We start from the raw sequence: 15,287 nt of genomic DNA on the forward strand, positions 1-15,287 counted from the left end.
GTAACAGACTATAGAAGCAAACTCTGGTCCTCTGACTCACAGCTTGGGGCTCATTCCACTATACTATGTCATGTCTGAGTCTGAGACCCTTCCCTAGGTCTTCTCAGACTTTGATGTGTCAGGGCAGATGCATCATGACCTTCCCCTCAATCTATTCATTCCACTGGCCAATGCCAGGCTCTTGCTTTTCTTTCCTCCTCACCGGCAATATGTACCCTGATAAAGGGGCCAGGTCTTCCAAGGACCTTGGCCTGAAATGACCTCTCCTTTCTGTACTTCAGCCTCACTTCCTGCAGGAAACCTTCCAGGACCAACCCCACTGTGCAATCGTAAAATGTTGGTTCTAAAAGGGACCTTAGGGACCATCCAATATGTCCCTTTAATTTTGTAATTTTAGAGAAGACAAATGGGAAATGACTTGTCTAAGGTCACAGAACAAGGCAGAGTTTGTTCTTGGACTGTGATCTATGGTCTCCCAGGTCAGAGTTTCTTGTGCTCTGTTGCCCCCCACCTCAACTCCCTTCCTCAAGGTGAAGCATTGCCTATGGCCTTGTTCTACTTCTCCTCCAATAGCCTAGATGTTCCCTAAGAGTTTTCCCATCAGACTAAGCTCTCCTGAAGGGGTGGGGAAAGACTTATTGTCCTTCCCAGCCTCTGTTCTATATCAAACTAGTTAGCTGGGTGTTGAGAGCCCCAACTTGGGCATCAGTGGTTCAAAGAGATGGAATAAAATAGAAAAAGTTCTGGATTTGGTGTCAAAGAACCAAGGTTTGAACCTGGCTGTGTTATCTGGGACAATTAATTTCCTTTCTCTGGGCCTCAGTTTCAACATCTGTGAAATGGGGACAAGAGTATTTGGTATTTGCTACTCCATTCAGGACACCCTGAGGTCTAGGGAGGTGGGGAGAGGGAGTGTATTGATATAGAAGCATGGCACCAGGGGTCTGTTGGGAGTACTAGGAATGTTACCCTGGAGAAGACCTGGGTAGGGGTAGGGGAGAGAGATGATTGCTAGAGTATCTGAAAGGATGAAATTTATTTCACATGACTTCAGAGGACAATGGGAAAAGCAGCAGGTTCAGAGCATCCACAGCTCTGCTGGTTACTGTTGTGTAAGTGGAGCAAAGCCCTTCCCTGTAAATTTAGGGAGTGGCCCTGGACTTCTAAAGTTGGCTCTGAGATCCTCTGATCCCTCAATCTTACAAACCAGGATCCTTGGAGGTCCAGGGAGGCTGGCTTCCGTGACTGAGAAAGAACTTAACTAGGAAAGCTGATCTGGAGGTCTTCAAGCAGAGACTGAATAAGCACCTGTCGGGCAGGTTGGTGTTTTTTTTTTTAAGGGATTCTGCCTCAGTTACATCCTGAGGTCTCTTCCAGATCTGAAGTTCCGTGATTCTATGTGACAGCTAACAACTAGGGGGAAAGAGAGGAGACAGAAAAGCTGCAAACACGGATGCAAGATGCCAGGAGGGCAGGATCATTCAGCACAGGGATGCACAACTTCCCAACACCTCAGAAGCCCTCGCAGGTATTGCCCAATGCTATTGCAGATGCTCATAGGTGGGAGGCTGAGTCGTTCAGAAAAGCTTAAATATAAAAAAGTCTCTGGAGACGTAGTAGATTTATAGATCCTTCCTTTCTTCCTACTTTATTTCCTTCTTTCCTTCTCTCCTCTTCCTTCTCCTCCTCCTGTTTCTTCTCCTTCTCTTTTTTATCATCTCTTCCTCCTCCTCTTTCTTCTTCTCTTCCCTCTTCATCATTGTCATTATCTTCTTCTCCTTCTCCTCTTCTTCTTCTCCTCTTCTCTCTCCTCTCCCCACCTCCGGTAAAGGTGATATATTAGACCTGGAATTGGGAGGGCTTGGGTTTGAATGCTGCCTGAGATACTTGGTAAATCACTTGATCTCCCTGTGATTCAATTGCCTCATCTGCAAAGTGCGGAAGGTATAGGACTCAACAACTGCTAAGATCCCTTAGAACCCCAAACCTATGGGTCCCCAAATCTTAGATTTAGAGCCAGAAGGGGTCTTAGAGGTTTTTTAATCTGATTCTTTCACTTTGCAGATAAAGGAGAGAGACAGGGAAAGATGGAAGGGGGAAGGTAGAAAGGGAGAGAGAGAGAGAGAGAGAGAGAGAGAGAGAGAGAGAGAGAGAGAGAGAGATTTAGAAGAGAGAGTGCAATCCACAGGTACATATTGAGTGCTAAGAGCCAAGCATCAGGGAATACAAAGACAATCCCTGCCCTCAAGGAGTTTATATTCTTTTGGGATAAAGAACCTGAGAGGAGAGGTGAATAGGAGAATAGGGGAGAAAGGACCTTTCGTGAAATTTCTTTTAGCTTTCCTGTAATGCCTGGCACAGTGCTTTGCAAACAGTAGATTCCCAGTAGCATTGATTGATGGTGACTGTAAGAGGTGGAAAGCAGCTGGGAAGCTCTTACTCCAAGCCTCCGTCCCACTTTCTTCTGGGTGCCCTGCTGGCAGCCACATGTCCTAACTCGGGTGCTGGCACCCATTCTGGGGGTGCAGAGTCATTCTCTCATCCACTGGTATTTCAGTTCTCCAAGAATTCCCCTCTCCTTCTTGTCCCTGACTCCTTCCGTAGCTCCTCAGAGATCCTGCAATCCTGGTCATTAAGATTTGGCAGAACTCTGAACTCCATAGAGGCCAGGCCCCATTACCTACTTCCTACATCACTGAGCTCCAATTTGTAAACCTGGGAACATGAACTGAACATTTATTCTACATGACGTCAGTGCCTTGATGTGCCCTGACATCAGCCGTGTCAGCAGCTTTTAGGGTTTTTATAGCGTATCTACCTGGGTGTAATGGAGTGGGTGAGCTGACCTCACAAAAGCTCATCTCCGGGAATATTTTCTGGAAATTACACATTATTAATTTCACAAGCATTTAGCAAGTGTTTACTGGGGATATAGCACTGTGCTGAGGACCGGGAGAGACATGAAATTTAGACTTAAAATGTAGCCCCTTGCCCTTATGGAACTCACAGTCTTGTATGTAAGACACCGAGAGATAACTTTAATCTACAAAATAACATGAGAAGTACATTAAAGAGGCGTGAAGAGATAAAGGAGGTTCCCAGGGGAAGGTCATTGCGGATAGGAGGGGACGAATAGGGCTTCCTGGAGGGCCATTTGGGTTGGATAGGAGTTCATTGGGGGAAGAAGACAGAAGGCAGCTGGGCTAGAAAACAATGGCACAGGATAGAGGGGTAAAGTACTTAGCATGTGTCCAAGACCAAGAGGAGTCTGGATCCAGATGCCAGTAATTGTTTGATTGTGAGTGATCAAAGTGATCAAAGAAAGGGGAGGACAATCTCCTAAATTGATTATCAGATACTCCAGTATCTTTGCCAAGAGAACCCCATGGACAATAAAGTCCATGGGGTCATGAAGAATTAGACAGGATGGAACAAAAACATTTATTGTTTTTATATGTTTATACTCCCTGCCCCCCTTGCAGAACTAAGCCAGAGTGAAAATAGCTAAGTTTTCCATATTGTGGGCTCTGTGTGTTGGGTGGGACTCAGTTATCATTCTAATGGCAATCTGGGCATTTCTGGGATTGATGGGTTGTTCCTGAAAGCGCTTTCTAAGGTAAGAGCCCCCTACTTTTGGTGGAGAGGGTGGGGATATAAAATCCGCAGTTATCTGAGTGATTGCTTGGTCACTGGGGTAACATAAAATGATTATCAGTTCAGCAAGGAGGAAATCAGGCCCTGGGTTATTTTGTGATGGAGGGTGTTTAGATCTGTTGAGGACATAGGAGCTCCTAGTTCTAAGTGGAATGAACATGCTGTTTTGAGTCATTTATGGGTATACCCAAGTATGGATTCCCAAGTGTTATTTTCCCCTGAGATGAACCTTGATTAAGAAAGTGTGGGAATAAGGTACTAGAGTCTTCCCACTGGAGCAATTCCATCCTCCAGGAAATAATTAATATCTCTAAAAGATGCTATATCTAACATAGACCTAAGCCACCACTAGTCTGGAAAAAAGGGATCGAAGGCTGCAAGAAGATCTGGAGTTTGGAAACTGACTGAGTTTAGGATAAGACTTTAACAGGGAAGTGGGAGATGTAGCTCATGTTCAGGAGACAGGAGTCATGTATAGTTTGACTGAAGGGAGGAAAGCATAGAGAGGAGAGATGTGATACAAAGTGGGGAAAGTTGGGTAGCACTAGATTGGGAGGTCTTGAATGCAAACCAAAGAAGTCTGAGTTTACTTTGTCAGCAATAGGGAACCATCAAAGCTTTTTGAGGAAAATGACTGTGTGAGAAAAAAAATCGTCCTGGCAATAGTATGAATGATGGATTGGTGGGAGCAGGAGTGGAGGCGATAAGATGTGAATTACAGCTATTGCAATGGTCTAGGTGACTAGATAGTAATGAAGACCTGTACTACGAAGGTGGTACTGGCAACAGAGAGGAGAGATGCAAAAGATGAACGGCTAGAATGGACAGGCTTGGTTAGATCCTAGAGCTCCCGCTACAAGTGTGAGAACCATGTTTTGTTGATCACTAACTCCTTTGGATTAGAAGATGTACTCAGCCTCATGGCTGCTCTTACCTTGGTGTTGGTGGGGTCCAGCCCCAGTCATGTGCTGCCCTGGGTAAGATTTCTTGTTCCCTTTCCTGCTATTTCACTGGAGCAGCAGAATGATAGCAGGAGATAGAAGGAGAAGGGCTTCCAGCCCAAGCCCAAAGACCCAACAAGAGAGTGAAGAGAGGGGAGGAGGGAAGGAAAGGAATGAGAGTAAGAGGTGGAAGGAGACTCCAGCTGCTTGGATGAGAAAAGCAGGAAGGGAAGGAGGAACCAACCTTCCCATCTCTGTCCTGTGCCACACACCTCTAGGACTCCATGGTGACGGAGCTGGCAGAGAGCTAGCCATATAGTGGAACGGACACGGGATTGGTAACTAGGTTTGCATTTCAACTTTGCTATTCCCTATGTGCCACCAAGCAAATCATTTCCCCTTGTGCCCATTTCTTCTCGTGTAAAATAGAATGACTGAATCAGGTGATCTGTTCTATGATCCTATGAGGCATGGCATCTCTGGGCAAGTCACTCAAGCTCAGCTTTAGTTTCCTCATCTGTGAGATGGGGTTAGTAATAATTGCACTACTTAACTCATGAGGTTGTGGTGAGGAAAGCACTCCATTAACATCAAAACTCTACAAAAATAGTTATTATCTGGAGGTATCATTGTTTATAACCATAAAGACAAACTACAGAAGCACCTAGGTGGCTAAGTGGTTAGAGCATTGAGCCTGAAGTCAGGAAGACCTGAGTTCAAATCAAGTCTCAGACACTTACTAGCTGTGTGACCCTGGGCCAATCACTTAACCTCTGTTTGCCTAAATCCACTGGAGAAGGAAATGGCAAAGCACTCCAGTATCTTTGCCAAGAAAACCCCATGGACAGTAAGGTCCATAATGTGATAATGGCTAAGTTTTCCATATTGTGGGCTCTGTGTGTTGAGTGGGACTCAGTATTATTTTAGTGATAATCTGGGCATTTCTGGGATTGATGGGCTGCTCTTGGAAGCACTTTCTAATGGGATATATACAGCTACCTCTGCCAGCTCCATTATCTAAGGTGAGAGCTCCCTATTTTGGTGGAGAGGGTGGGAATATGTAGTGAGCTGAGTGATTACTTGGTCATTGGGGTATGATCCTAAAAATCCACCGGTAATTGGGGGCCTCCCTAATTGATCAGACAGAGAGAATGGCTCAATGAGAATGATCTGGTGTGCCCAGAGTAGTCAGTCTCAAACCTAAAGGGAGGATATGGGGGAAACAGTTGCTATTCTCTTCTGGGACCAGGAGAGATCTAGACTATGACGTGAGGCTCCCAGACTAGAAGATGTGAGACATGAACTCATTCTGAGGGAGTCTGATTTGATGAAATAACTTAGAAAGTTCAGGTACCCATTAATTGGGGAATGACTGAACAAGTTGTGGTATATGAATGTAATGGAATATTATTGTGCTATGAGAAATGATGAGCAGGTGGATTTCTGAAAAACCTGGAATGACTTACATGAACCGATGCTGAGTGAAGTGAGCAGAACCAGGAGAACATTGTACACAGTAAGAACAATACCGTGATGATCTACTATGACAGACTGAGCTCTCTTTAGCAATACAATGATCCAAGACAATTCTAAAAGACTCATAATGGAAAATGCTATCCATAGTCAGAGAAAGAACTATGGAGCCTGAATGCAGATTGAAGCAGACTGTTATCACTTTCTTTGGGTTATGTGTATGTGTTTTCCTATATGTTTTATATGATTTCACAAATATAACCTAAATCAGATTGCTTGCTGTCTTGGGGAGAGGGAAAGGGAGAAAAAACTGGAACTCAAAATCTTATAAAAATGAATGTTAAAAATTATCTTTATATGTAATTTTAAAAATCAAAGTGCTATTTACATTTTTAAAAAGTTCAGGCAACATACAGTCTGGGAGGAGAATTTTTCTTTTATATTCACATTTAGTGACCTCCTCTTCATGGGTTATTTCTGAATTTGTATTTGTTTTTCTTATAAACCAACCCCAGGAAAACCCCACTCATAATCTAGAGTACAAAATAGAAAGAGACAAGAAGGAAAAGATAGAAAGGATGGTAGATACAGTACCTAGTTATGATGCCAATGGCAGAAAAAGGGCAGGTAACAGAGGACTGGTTACTGCCAATCTCTAAGTCAAAGGAGCCAGGCTGACTCAGAAACCAGAAAGGTTTAGAAACTGGAGTTGGAATTTAGAGTTCAGTGAAAGTTTAGAAATTAGTGAAAGGTGAAAGTCTCCATTTCCCTACCCTGTCAAAGCCTAACTGGTACAGCCCAGGAAAGAAGAAACCCAGGGCCCCATGGTTCCAATATACCGTGTGAGACAGAAGCTGACCTCAACATCTTTTCATCAGTACTTACACCATGCTGGCCTATGCTGCACCAAGGGGACATTAGCATTCAAGCTAATGTCCTACCCCAGTTCACTGCTTCTCTTAAGTTACTGCAATGCACTAACTCAGCTTTTTGATCTCACTGTAAGGTACAATCACAACTGCTGTCTTCACAATCACCATCTCTCTTCTCAAGCTTCCTAGTCAGTCTCTTGCCCTCCAAAGACTGATTCATGGCTGACATTTTTAGTGTATGTGATGTGTGGAGATGGGGGTGGCTTTGGGGGGTTGGTTTAGACTAAATGATCTCTAAGTACCTTCCAACTCTAACCTGTGATTCTTAGCTAGAAATGTCTAAACAATTACTAACATAAATTCTGCTCTATTGAAAAACTTGTCAGAAGCTCCCACTGCTGTGGGGCAATCCCCATAAGTACTGGGGAAGATAGAAGCTGGTATTGAAGTTTGCCTGGGAAAATCTCTTCCCCAACTTTCACCATTGCAGAAGCAGTTTCAAAGAGGAATGGATGAGTGCAATCCTAAGAGGGGTACTTAGGGATACTAGGAAATAGGCAGGGGGCTGATATATGCGCCATAGGAATGGTTCAGAAGCTAGCTGTGAGTGCAGCACCGAGGAAGGAAAGGCAATAAGTGCCTGGTCCTTACGTGCTGCTAATAAACTGATTCCATGTTTAGTGCTTCGACAGGCTGGGTATCCTTAGCGACTTAAGCCAGATTCTGCTCTTCCAAGGTGGAGGCAATAAAACAAAGAAATGATTGTTAAAGATCAGTACCCCAACTTGAACCGAGTCCATCTGTCAGAGACCTTCCCTGGACTGACCCAGTAATTACTCCTATAACATGGCTAAAACAGTGTGCCTCACCCCAAAAGTAGGCAATGGAGTTAGTCCTGTCAGACCTTACTGGCAGGCCTTCAGATGAACCCCGTGGGTGTGTGTGTGTGTGTGTGTGTGTGTGTGTGTGTGTGTGCGCGTACATGTGGCCAATATTATTTATGCGTACTCTAATCCAATACTGTTACCTAGGCTTGCCCAGTAGAGATCTCTGGGGCATCTGTAGAAAAGAAGAGAACAAAGATTTGGAATTCGATTCATCTAGTGTTATTATGTAAACGAGGACACCTTAATCTGTTTTGCTCTTCTAAATAGGTTAAACACCCTCCTGGCAATCTGGTTGGGACCATTCTAGAGGAAGAGCCAGTCTTCCTCAGCCCATCCCCCACAACAGACACGCTGTGCCAAGGGAAACTCCCTGCCAGTTCACCGCTGAATCTTCCCCCATTACAAATGCAGGTTGCCAGAATTAGAACCAGAGTGCCTTTGGATTTGCTGATGAGGTTGTGGGCCAGTTTTACCATTTCTCTAAAGGAAAGTTACCATTCTGGCACTGTCACATCTAGCTTTTCTGTGGGAGCATCTCAATTTCCCAGTGCCAAGCATCTGCCTGTTTTTAGTCTATGTTTGGACCTCATATAGCACATGTTCTGTGTACCTCTACTATACTTATGTAATGTCATGTTTTATAGATATATCTGTGTTCATATCTTATGGGAGCTTAGAGACCATCTCATCCAAATGTTCTTAATCTGGGATCCACAGACCTCTATCAGACCCCTAAGGGGTCCATGAACATGGATGGGGGAAAAAAATTCCAAGTTTATTTCAATGTAAATGGTTTCTTCTGTAATCCTGTATATTTGTTCTGTGCATTTAAAAACATTATTCTGAGAAGGGGTCCATAGGCTTTGCCAGCCTACCAAAAGGGGTCCGTGATACAAAAAAGAAAAAGGTCAAGAGTACTCAATCTACTCCAACTCCCTTATTTTTTAGAGGAACCACCAAAGTCCAGAGTGGTTAAGTGGCTTGCCTGACATCACACAGCTAGAATTTGAACTAGTTTCTCTGACTTCAGCTTTAGAGTTTTTTGATTCATGAGCCCAATGAGGGCAGAGAAGGTCTTTGTAGAATCACAAAATTGGAAGGACCTCTAGTCACCTAAGCCAATCTACACTTAAACAAGCATCCCATGTACAAAATCTAGTGTCCGCTTGAAGCATTCCTTCATAAGGAATCCCATTCCTTCTAGAAGCTGCTCATTCGACTAGGGCAGCTCTCATTGTTTATTTAAACTATGTACAAACTGCAGCAAGTGTTTAATGCCTGTTGATTACTGAATTAGTGAATGAGAAGGGCAGCCTCCCCAGGGTTGGCATTTGGCTAAAGCTTTCCAATAAAGTCACCAGGACCACCCTGCTTATGGACTTCTAAAACCAAAGCTGAATTTAGTTTTCACTCAGTTTGATCCTGTTCCAATCTTCAGGTAATGACGAGTACAAGTCACTGCTGAAAAGAGAACAACAACCATTCCTAGCTGGAAAGGGGCCTGCCTTCTGAGGAACCTGCCATCCCAGCTCCCCACAATGCACTAGGGTAAAATGCCAAAAGCCTGAAAGGTCAGGGCTGCCTAGTGGGCTCTAGAGACTGGTCCTGCTGAAGAGTCCTGCTTGGCTGCTGTTTCAGCAGCCTGAGATTATGTGGCTACTGTAGAAGATTCTTTAGAGGGGGGTGGGAAGGGAGGTTGGGTAGTTGCAGGAATGAGGAAGAGAGAAGCAGGACTGATCTGTCTTCACCTGGGACCTTTTGCCAAAGCCAACAGTGTCAGGCAAGAGTACCCATTGAACCTGGCTTTCCCAACCTAAGGGCTTCCATTAGAAAAGGAACATAAGATCAAAGATAATAATAGACCTGAAAGGAGCCTCACAAGTCATTTGGTCCAACTCCTCCCTTTTCAAAGAGGGCAGGGGGGACCACCGAGGTGAGGTGACCAACTTAGCTGTGTCACACACAACTTAGATGGCAGAGCTAGGATTCTGAACCTGGGTCCTCTGACTTCTAAGTGTAACAGCCTTTCTGTTGTGCCACACAGGGTTATCTAGGGGCAGGAAGGGGGAGATCCCCAAACAGCTCAGTGAGCAAAGTAGAAAGAGGACCTGAGGTAAAGGCATAGGATTTAGAACTGGAAGAAGTCTTAAAGATAAGCCCAATTCTTCTCCATTCTATACTTGAAAAAACTGAGGCACGGAAAGAGGGAAGGGAACTTGCCCAAGGCCACAACACTAGTAAGGGCAGAGCCCCAGTGGAAACCAGGTACTCTTGAATCAAAGTCCAATGCTCTTCTTCCCAAATAAATTGAATTATACTTATTTCTTCTCCCAAGGGTGCATTATAAAGTTGCAGTTTGTATCAGGTAAAAGGAGACATCTTGAAGGTATGTATTGAAGCCTGTACTGGCTTCTCCCCTTCCTTTCCTCCAAGTCTGCTTCTAACACTCACCAGAAAGTCCATGGGCTCTCAACAAACGCGCCCTTCACTCTCAAGGCCATTCTTCATCTTCAAAAACTCATACCCAGAGCCTCCCTGAGGCTTTTGGCAAGTCCCTTTCCTTCTCTGGGCCTCAGAAGTTTCTTCTGTAAAATGAGGGAGTGGGGGAGGGGGAACTAGATGGTCCTTTAAAGATGGAACTTTATGGTTCCTTCCAGCTTGAAATCCTGTGATCCTGGCTCCCTGCAGTACTGCAGTGGAGACCAGCTATACACCTTGTCAGTGAAGAGTGCCAGGGAGATGCCCAAAACCATCACTGTTGCCGGGTTTCTATCCTCTGACCCTGTACGTGTCTCAGTCTCCTGATACAGGGGTATGGTAGAAGAGATCCTCAAGGTGGGAAGGTCTACTCCAAGACTATACTTTGTGCTTAGATTGTTCTCAGGGGCTCTCTCAGGATCAGAGGATCATAGATCTTAGAACAAGGTATAAGGCTCTCAGATCATCTAGTCCAGGGGTGGGGAACTTGCAGCCTCCAGGCCACATGTGACCCTCTAGGTTCCCAAGAGTGGTCTTTTGACTGAGTCCAACTCCACAGAACAAATCCTCTAGTTCCACCCCCTTATTTTACAGAGAAGGAAACTGAGGTCCAGAGAAAGGATATAAGATACATTGGGGTAGGATTTCCTGAGGGGAAGGGACTGTCTTTTGTTTTTGTTTTTTTTTTTCAGTTCCAGCTCTCAGTACAGTGCCTAGCACATAGTAGTACTTCATGTTAATTGATTGGTTGATATGTTTACACATGTACTTGTTTCAACATTGGGCCACAGAGTCTGTTGCCCCTATATCCAGGGCTCTTTCTACTATACCCACATCGGGCGTTTCTCTAACTGGACAATGGCATCCAGAGTGGAGAGAACACTGGGTATGGAGTCAGCAGAATGCGGTGTGGCTTCTGGCCCTGCCATTTACCTTCCCTGTGAACTCGGACAAGCCATCTCCTTTCTCAGGGTCTGAGTTTTTTCATCTTTGAAATGTGAGGGTCTCAAAGATCCCTCCCACTCTGAAGTTCCGTGTGCTACATTCTAAGGGCCCTTAGAACTTGAAGTCGTATGAAATGGTGGCTATATGGAGAAGTAAAGATCTTTCGCTTACAATCCAATTTAATTTAATAAACATTTATTAAAGGCCTGTGATGGTCAGGGGTCTCTGTGGAATCCCACTAAGTGATACAAGGAGAGAGAAAAATGACACAGTTTCTGCTCTCAAGAAGCTTATGTCTTACTGATGATGTGGGAGAATGCACCTATGCAAACAATATGATATAAAACAGAAAATGATATCAGCAGAAGAGAATGGGGAAGATTTCCCTGGGCAGATCTGAAGGAGAGATTATCTCCAGTTTTGGCAGCAATGGTTGCTGGGGGTGGAGAAGTGGGCATCCAAATCAGGTCAGGGGAGGCTTCATGAATGTGACATTTGAGATGTGCCTTGAGGAAGAGAAAGACTTCAACAGGTAGGAATGAGGAGGAAGTGCCTTCCAGGGGTGGGGGTGGGGGGGAGCAGCCTGAGTAAAGACAGGGAGCCTTTGCAGTCTGAGTGAGGCATAGTATGTGAAGGGAATGACTATGAAATAAGCCTGGAGAGGCAGCTGGGAGTCACATCAGGAAGGGCCTCCAAGGACCCTCTGAGAGGCTTCATTGCCTGAAGACAATGGGAAGCCACCAAAGGGTTTTGAGCTGAGAGTGATGGTCAGAACAGCCTATTAGGGAGATAATTTCTTCCATTAGGGCAACCTCAACTGAGGTGTCGTTTGGGGATTATAATAAAAACGACAAAATACAAACAATCTTGCTGATTTCAAGTTCCACTGACCCCCGAGGGGGGCATTACTCTGCTCTTATTGCCCTTGCACCCCCTTCCCAAGGGATTTAACTGCTGAGCCAAGGACTTGGCTCTAGGCACTGAGAAATGAAACCTATTTGGAAGGGTGGGCTTGGGCTGAACAGTCTGCCTCATGTGTTTTCATTTGGAACTTCGAGGCTATTTGAAATTAGTCAAAACAATAAATAAATGTGCTGCAAAAAAGAGGCTGAGGTAGTGGAAAGCGCATTGTAAACTGAGTTAGAAGCCTCATCCAATTAATCTTCCATATATCTGCCAGAATATTCTTCTTACTGTTCTTCCCATATCACCACCCCGTCCAAAAGCTTTCAGTGTCTCCCTATGGTCTCTTGGGCAAACTACAAACCTCTTTGCCTGGTGTTCAAGGCCTTCATGATCTGGATCTGACTTACCTTTCCAGCATTACTTTATATTACAGCCCTGAACACTCAATGCTCTAGTCAAATTGGCCTGTTGGACTCCTAAAGTTTCCTGTGCCATCTTGCCTTCTCCTGCCTCCAATGTCTCCATTCCTGGAATGCATTCTCTCCTCACATTTGTTTCCTGAAATTCTTCTCTTCCTTCTACTCCTTCCCTCTCTCCAATCAGCCTTTCAAGTAAAAATGTCCTCTGCTTGCCCTCTCAGGTTTTCCTAGTGTGCTGCATGGATTCTTCCTTTGGCCCTTAGTTCACATTTCTCCTAGCGCCATATTTGTGCATATGACCTACACTATCCATTAGGCTACTCCGGGAAGGTAAGGGGCTGTACTGTTTTTCATCTCTGTATCCTTAGTCTTGAACACAGGGCCCCATATACAGTAAGCACACAATGAATGCTTGTTGAATTTAATTGAAATGAAATAAATTCTAGTCCTGACACTTATTAGTCATGTGTCCTTGGGCAAGGAGGATCATCCTTCCCTCCCAGGGTTAAAATGGGCCTCAAATGGGATGAGGGAAGTAAAGGCACTTCGTGAACAAGACAGCCTGGTATGGTGATTTGGGAGTCAGCAGACCTGGGTTTAAATTTAACTCTATCACTTACTGGTTCTATGACCTTGGGCAAGTCCCTTTCCCTCCTTGCTACTCAATTTCTGCTTCTGTCACAGGAGATGGACTGTATTATCTCTAAGGTCACTTTGCCCTTTCAAGTCCCATGATCCTAACATCCTATACTTGCTGCTGTTATGGCAGCCTCTTGGGTAGCGGGGCCTTGAATTTTATGCATCCTAGAGTCTTATGAAGTGCTTCATGAGCTCTTTCCATACCATGATGAGATTCTAATGCCCCTTGTGTTGTCACAGTCTTACCCTGAGGGATTAGGCCTTCACTGACTTCACCTTGGACTCATTCATTTTTAATGGCACCATCAGACAGAAAGGGGATGGGGACCAAGGCCCAATCCCCATCCTGAGTCCTGTTCCTCCTCCATTTGCAATCCTCCAAGTGATGCAAATGGACAAGCAAAGCCCTAGGCTATGTGATTCTAGGGCAGGAAGGTCTATGCAGGGTCCTGGCTGCCAGGAGGATGGAAGCCTGCCCTGTCCTGCTCTGCCTCCCTACTTCCTTTCCTAGGTTTCTGCCTGGAGGGCTGGCTGTCAGTTCTTTTCCATTTGTTGTTGCCGCAGAGCCTGGAGGAAGATCTGCTTCACTTGGCTCATGGTCTCATGGTACAGCCTGAAGTCTTCCTCCTTCACCTTCAGGATGTTGTTCATGGCAGCTTTCAAGGATTCGTTCTCTTCAGCCTGGATCAAAAGTCTAAACAGATACAAATGCAAAGCAAAACTTCACTTCTCAAACCAGGTACAGTGGGAAGAGGAAGAGCCTAGAAGCAGGAGGTTGGGGATGGAGGCTGGCTGCTCTGCTCTCCTTAGAGAGAGGGGCAACCAGCTAGGATCAGAGCTATCTGCCCCCTACATGTTCTTAGTCTAAGGGGTGCTTTCAGGTTTAAGTTAAATTCCTGATCACATTCATTAATAAGGGAAGGAGGACCCCAACTCTATATCCAAGGCTTGACTTTCTTCATACCAGATATTAGTTCCACAATGAACACACACAAAGCAGCAAACAGCAAAGAAGCTCATTTATCTAAGTTGACAGAAAAACAGATATCAGGGAAGGTAAACCTAGGAGTGTATGTACCAGACAAGACTGAATGAAGGAGGTCTCCCAATGGGAGTGAAGTATCTCAGAGAGTCCCATACCAATGGGTTACCCAGGTTTACAAAGCATTTCCCTGACAACCACCTTGTGAGATAAGAGGTAAAACATCATCCCCGTTTCACAGAAAAGGAAACTGATGTTCAGAGGAGAATGGCACCAAAAAGAACTAAAGGAAAAATAAAAGGACTAGAGCAAGCAGTCTGGGGCGGTGGACAGAGTGCTGAGCCGGGAGACAAGAGACTTGAATGAGAATCCCTCTTGAGACACTTACTAGCTGTGTGACCCTGGGTAAGTCATTTCCTCCTTAGGAAGCTCAGTTTCACCACCTATAAAAATGGGGATAAAATGAAGAAGTAGAATTTGTTGTTCATTCCTGTCCAACACTCCATGACCCCATTTAAGGCAGTTTGCCATTTCCTTCTCCAGTTAATTTTACAGGTGAAGAAACTGAGGCAAACAGGGTTATATTACTTGCTTGGGGTCGCATAGCTAGTAAGCGGCTGAGGCTGAATTTGAACTCTGGAAGATGAGTCTTCCTGACTCTAGGCCTAGTGCTTTGTGTACTATGGCACCCCCTAGCTGCCTGAATAGTATAATTATTTAGCCAAAGGGCCCCACTTGAGGACCTAGATGGCCATATGTGGCCTCGAGGCTGCAGGTTTCCCACACTGGATAGTTGATAAGAGTGTTGACCTGAGAATCTGGGCCACCTGAATGCAAATCCTGATTCTAATAATGGCTGTGTGACCCAAGACAATTCATCAACCCCTCCAGGCTCCCAGGCAACTCTCTAAGACCGAGATTGCTGGTCTGCTTTGGTAGAGGGTGTTTTCCTCACTAGCAGCATCATGTGCCAATGGAATCACAGACCTAGGATTAACAAAACAATGACAACTTGAATTAAGTGGGTCCTATGGGGTGTTGGAAGACTAGGGGCTTGCAAACTGAAAAGGAGCCCTCCATTATTTGGATCA

At 44.9% G+C, this 15,287-nt stretch overlaps 1 protein-coding gene and 1 long non-coding RNA gene across 3 annotated transcripts in view; one reads left to right on the top strand and one right to left on the bottom strand.

The window, feature by feature from the left end:
- The first annotated feature begins 10,856 nt into the window (after positions 1 to 10,856).
- LOC138167137 (uncharacterized) overlaps positions 10,857 to 15,287 on the top strand; it is a 58,341-nt gene continuing 53,910 nt past the window's right edge. For both annotated transcript variants that reach the window (XR_011169808.1, XR_011169807.1), the window contains exons 1-2: positions 10,857 to 11,782; positions 13,779 to 13,953. This is a non-coding gene — a long non-coding RNA (uncharacterized lncRNA). The remainder of the gene's footprint in view (positions 11,783 to 13,778; positions 13,954 to 15,287) is intronic.
- CCDC13 (coiled-coil domain containing 13) overlaps positions 11,797 to 15,287 on the bottom strand; it is a 108,598-nt gene continuing 105,107 nt past the window's right edge. The window contains exon 15 of the mRNA XM_069095824.1: positions 11,797 to 13,908. Within this exon, the coding sequence (XP_068951925.1) occupies positions 13,749 to 13,908 (160 nt within the window). The 3' untranslated portion in view covers positions 11,797 to 13,748. The remainder of the gene's footprint in view (positions 13,909 to 15,287) is intronic.

Source organism: Petaurus breviceps, unplaced genomic scaffold, assembly GCF_028583685.1.
Source record: "Petaurus breviceps papuanus isolate PSGF00001 unplaced genomic scaffold, PetGlider_PUasm1.0 227, whole genome shotgun sequence".
NCBI lineage: Eukaryota > Metazoa > Chordata > Mammalia > Diprotodontia > Petauridae > Petaurus > Petaurus breviceps.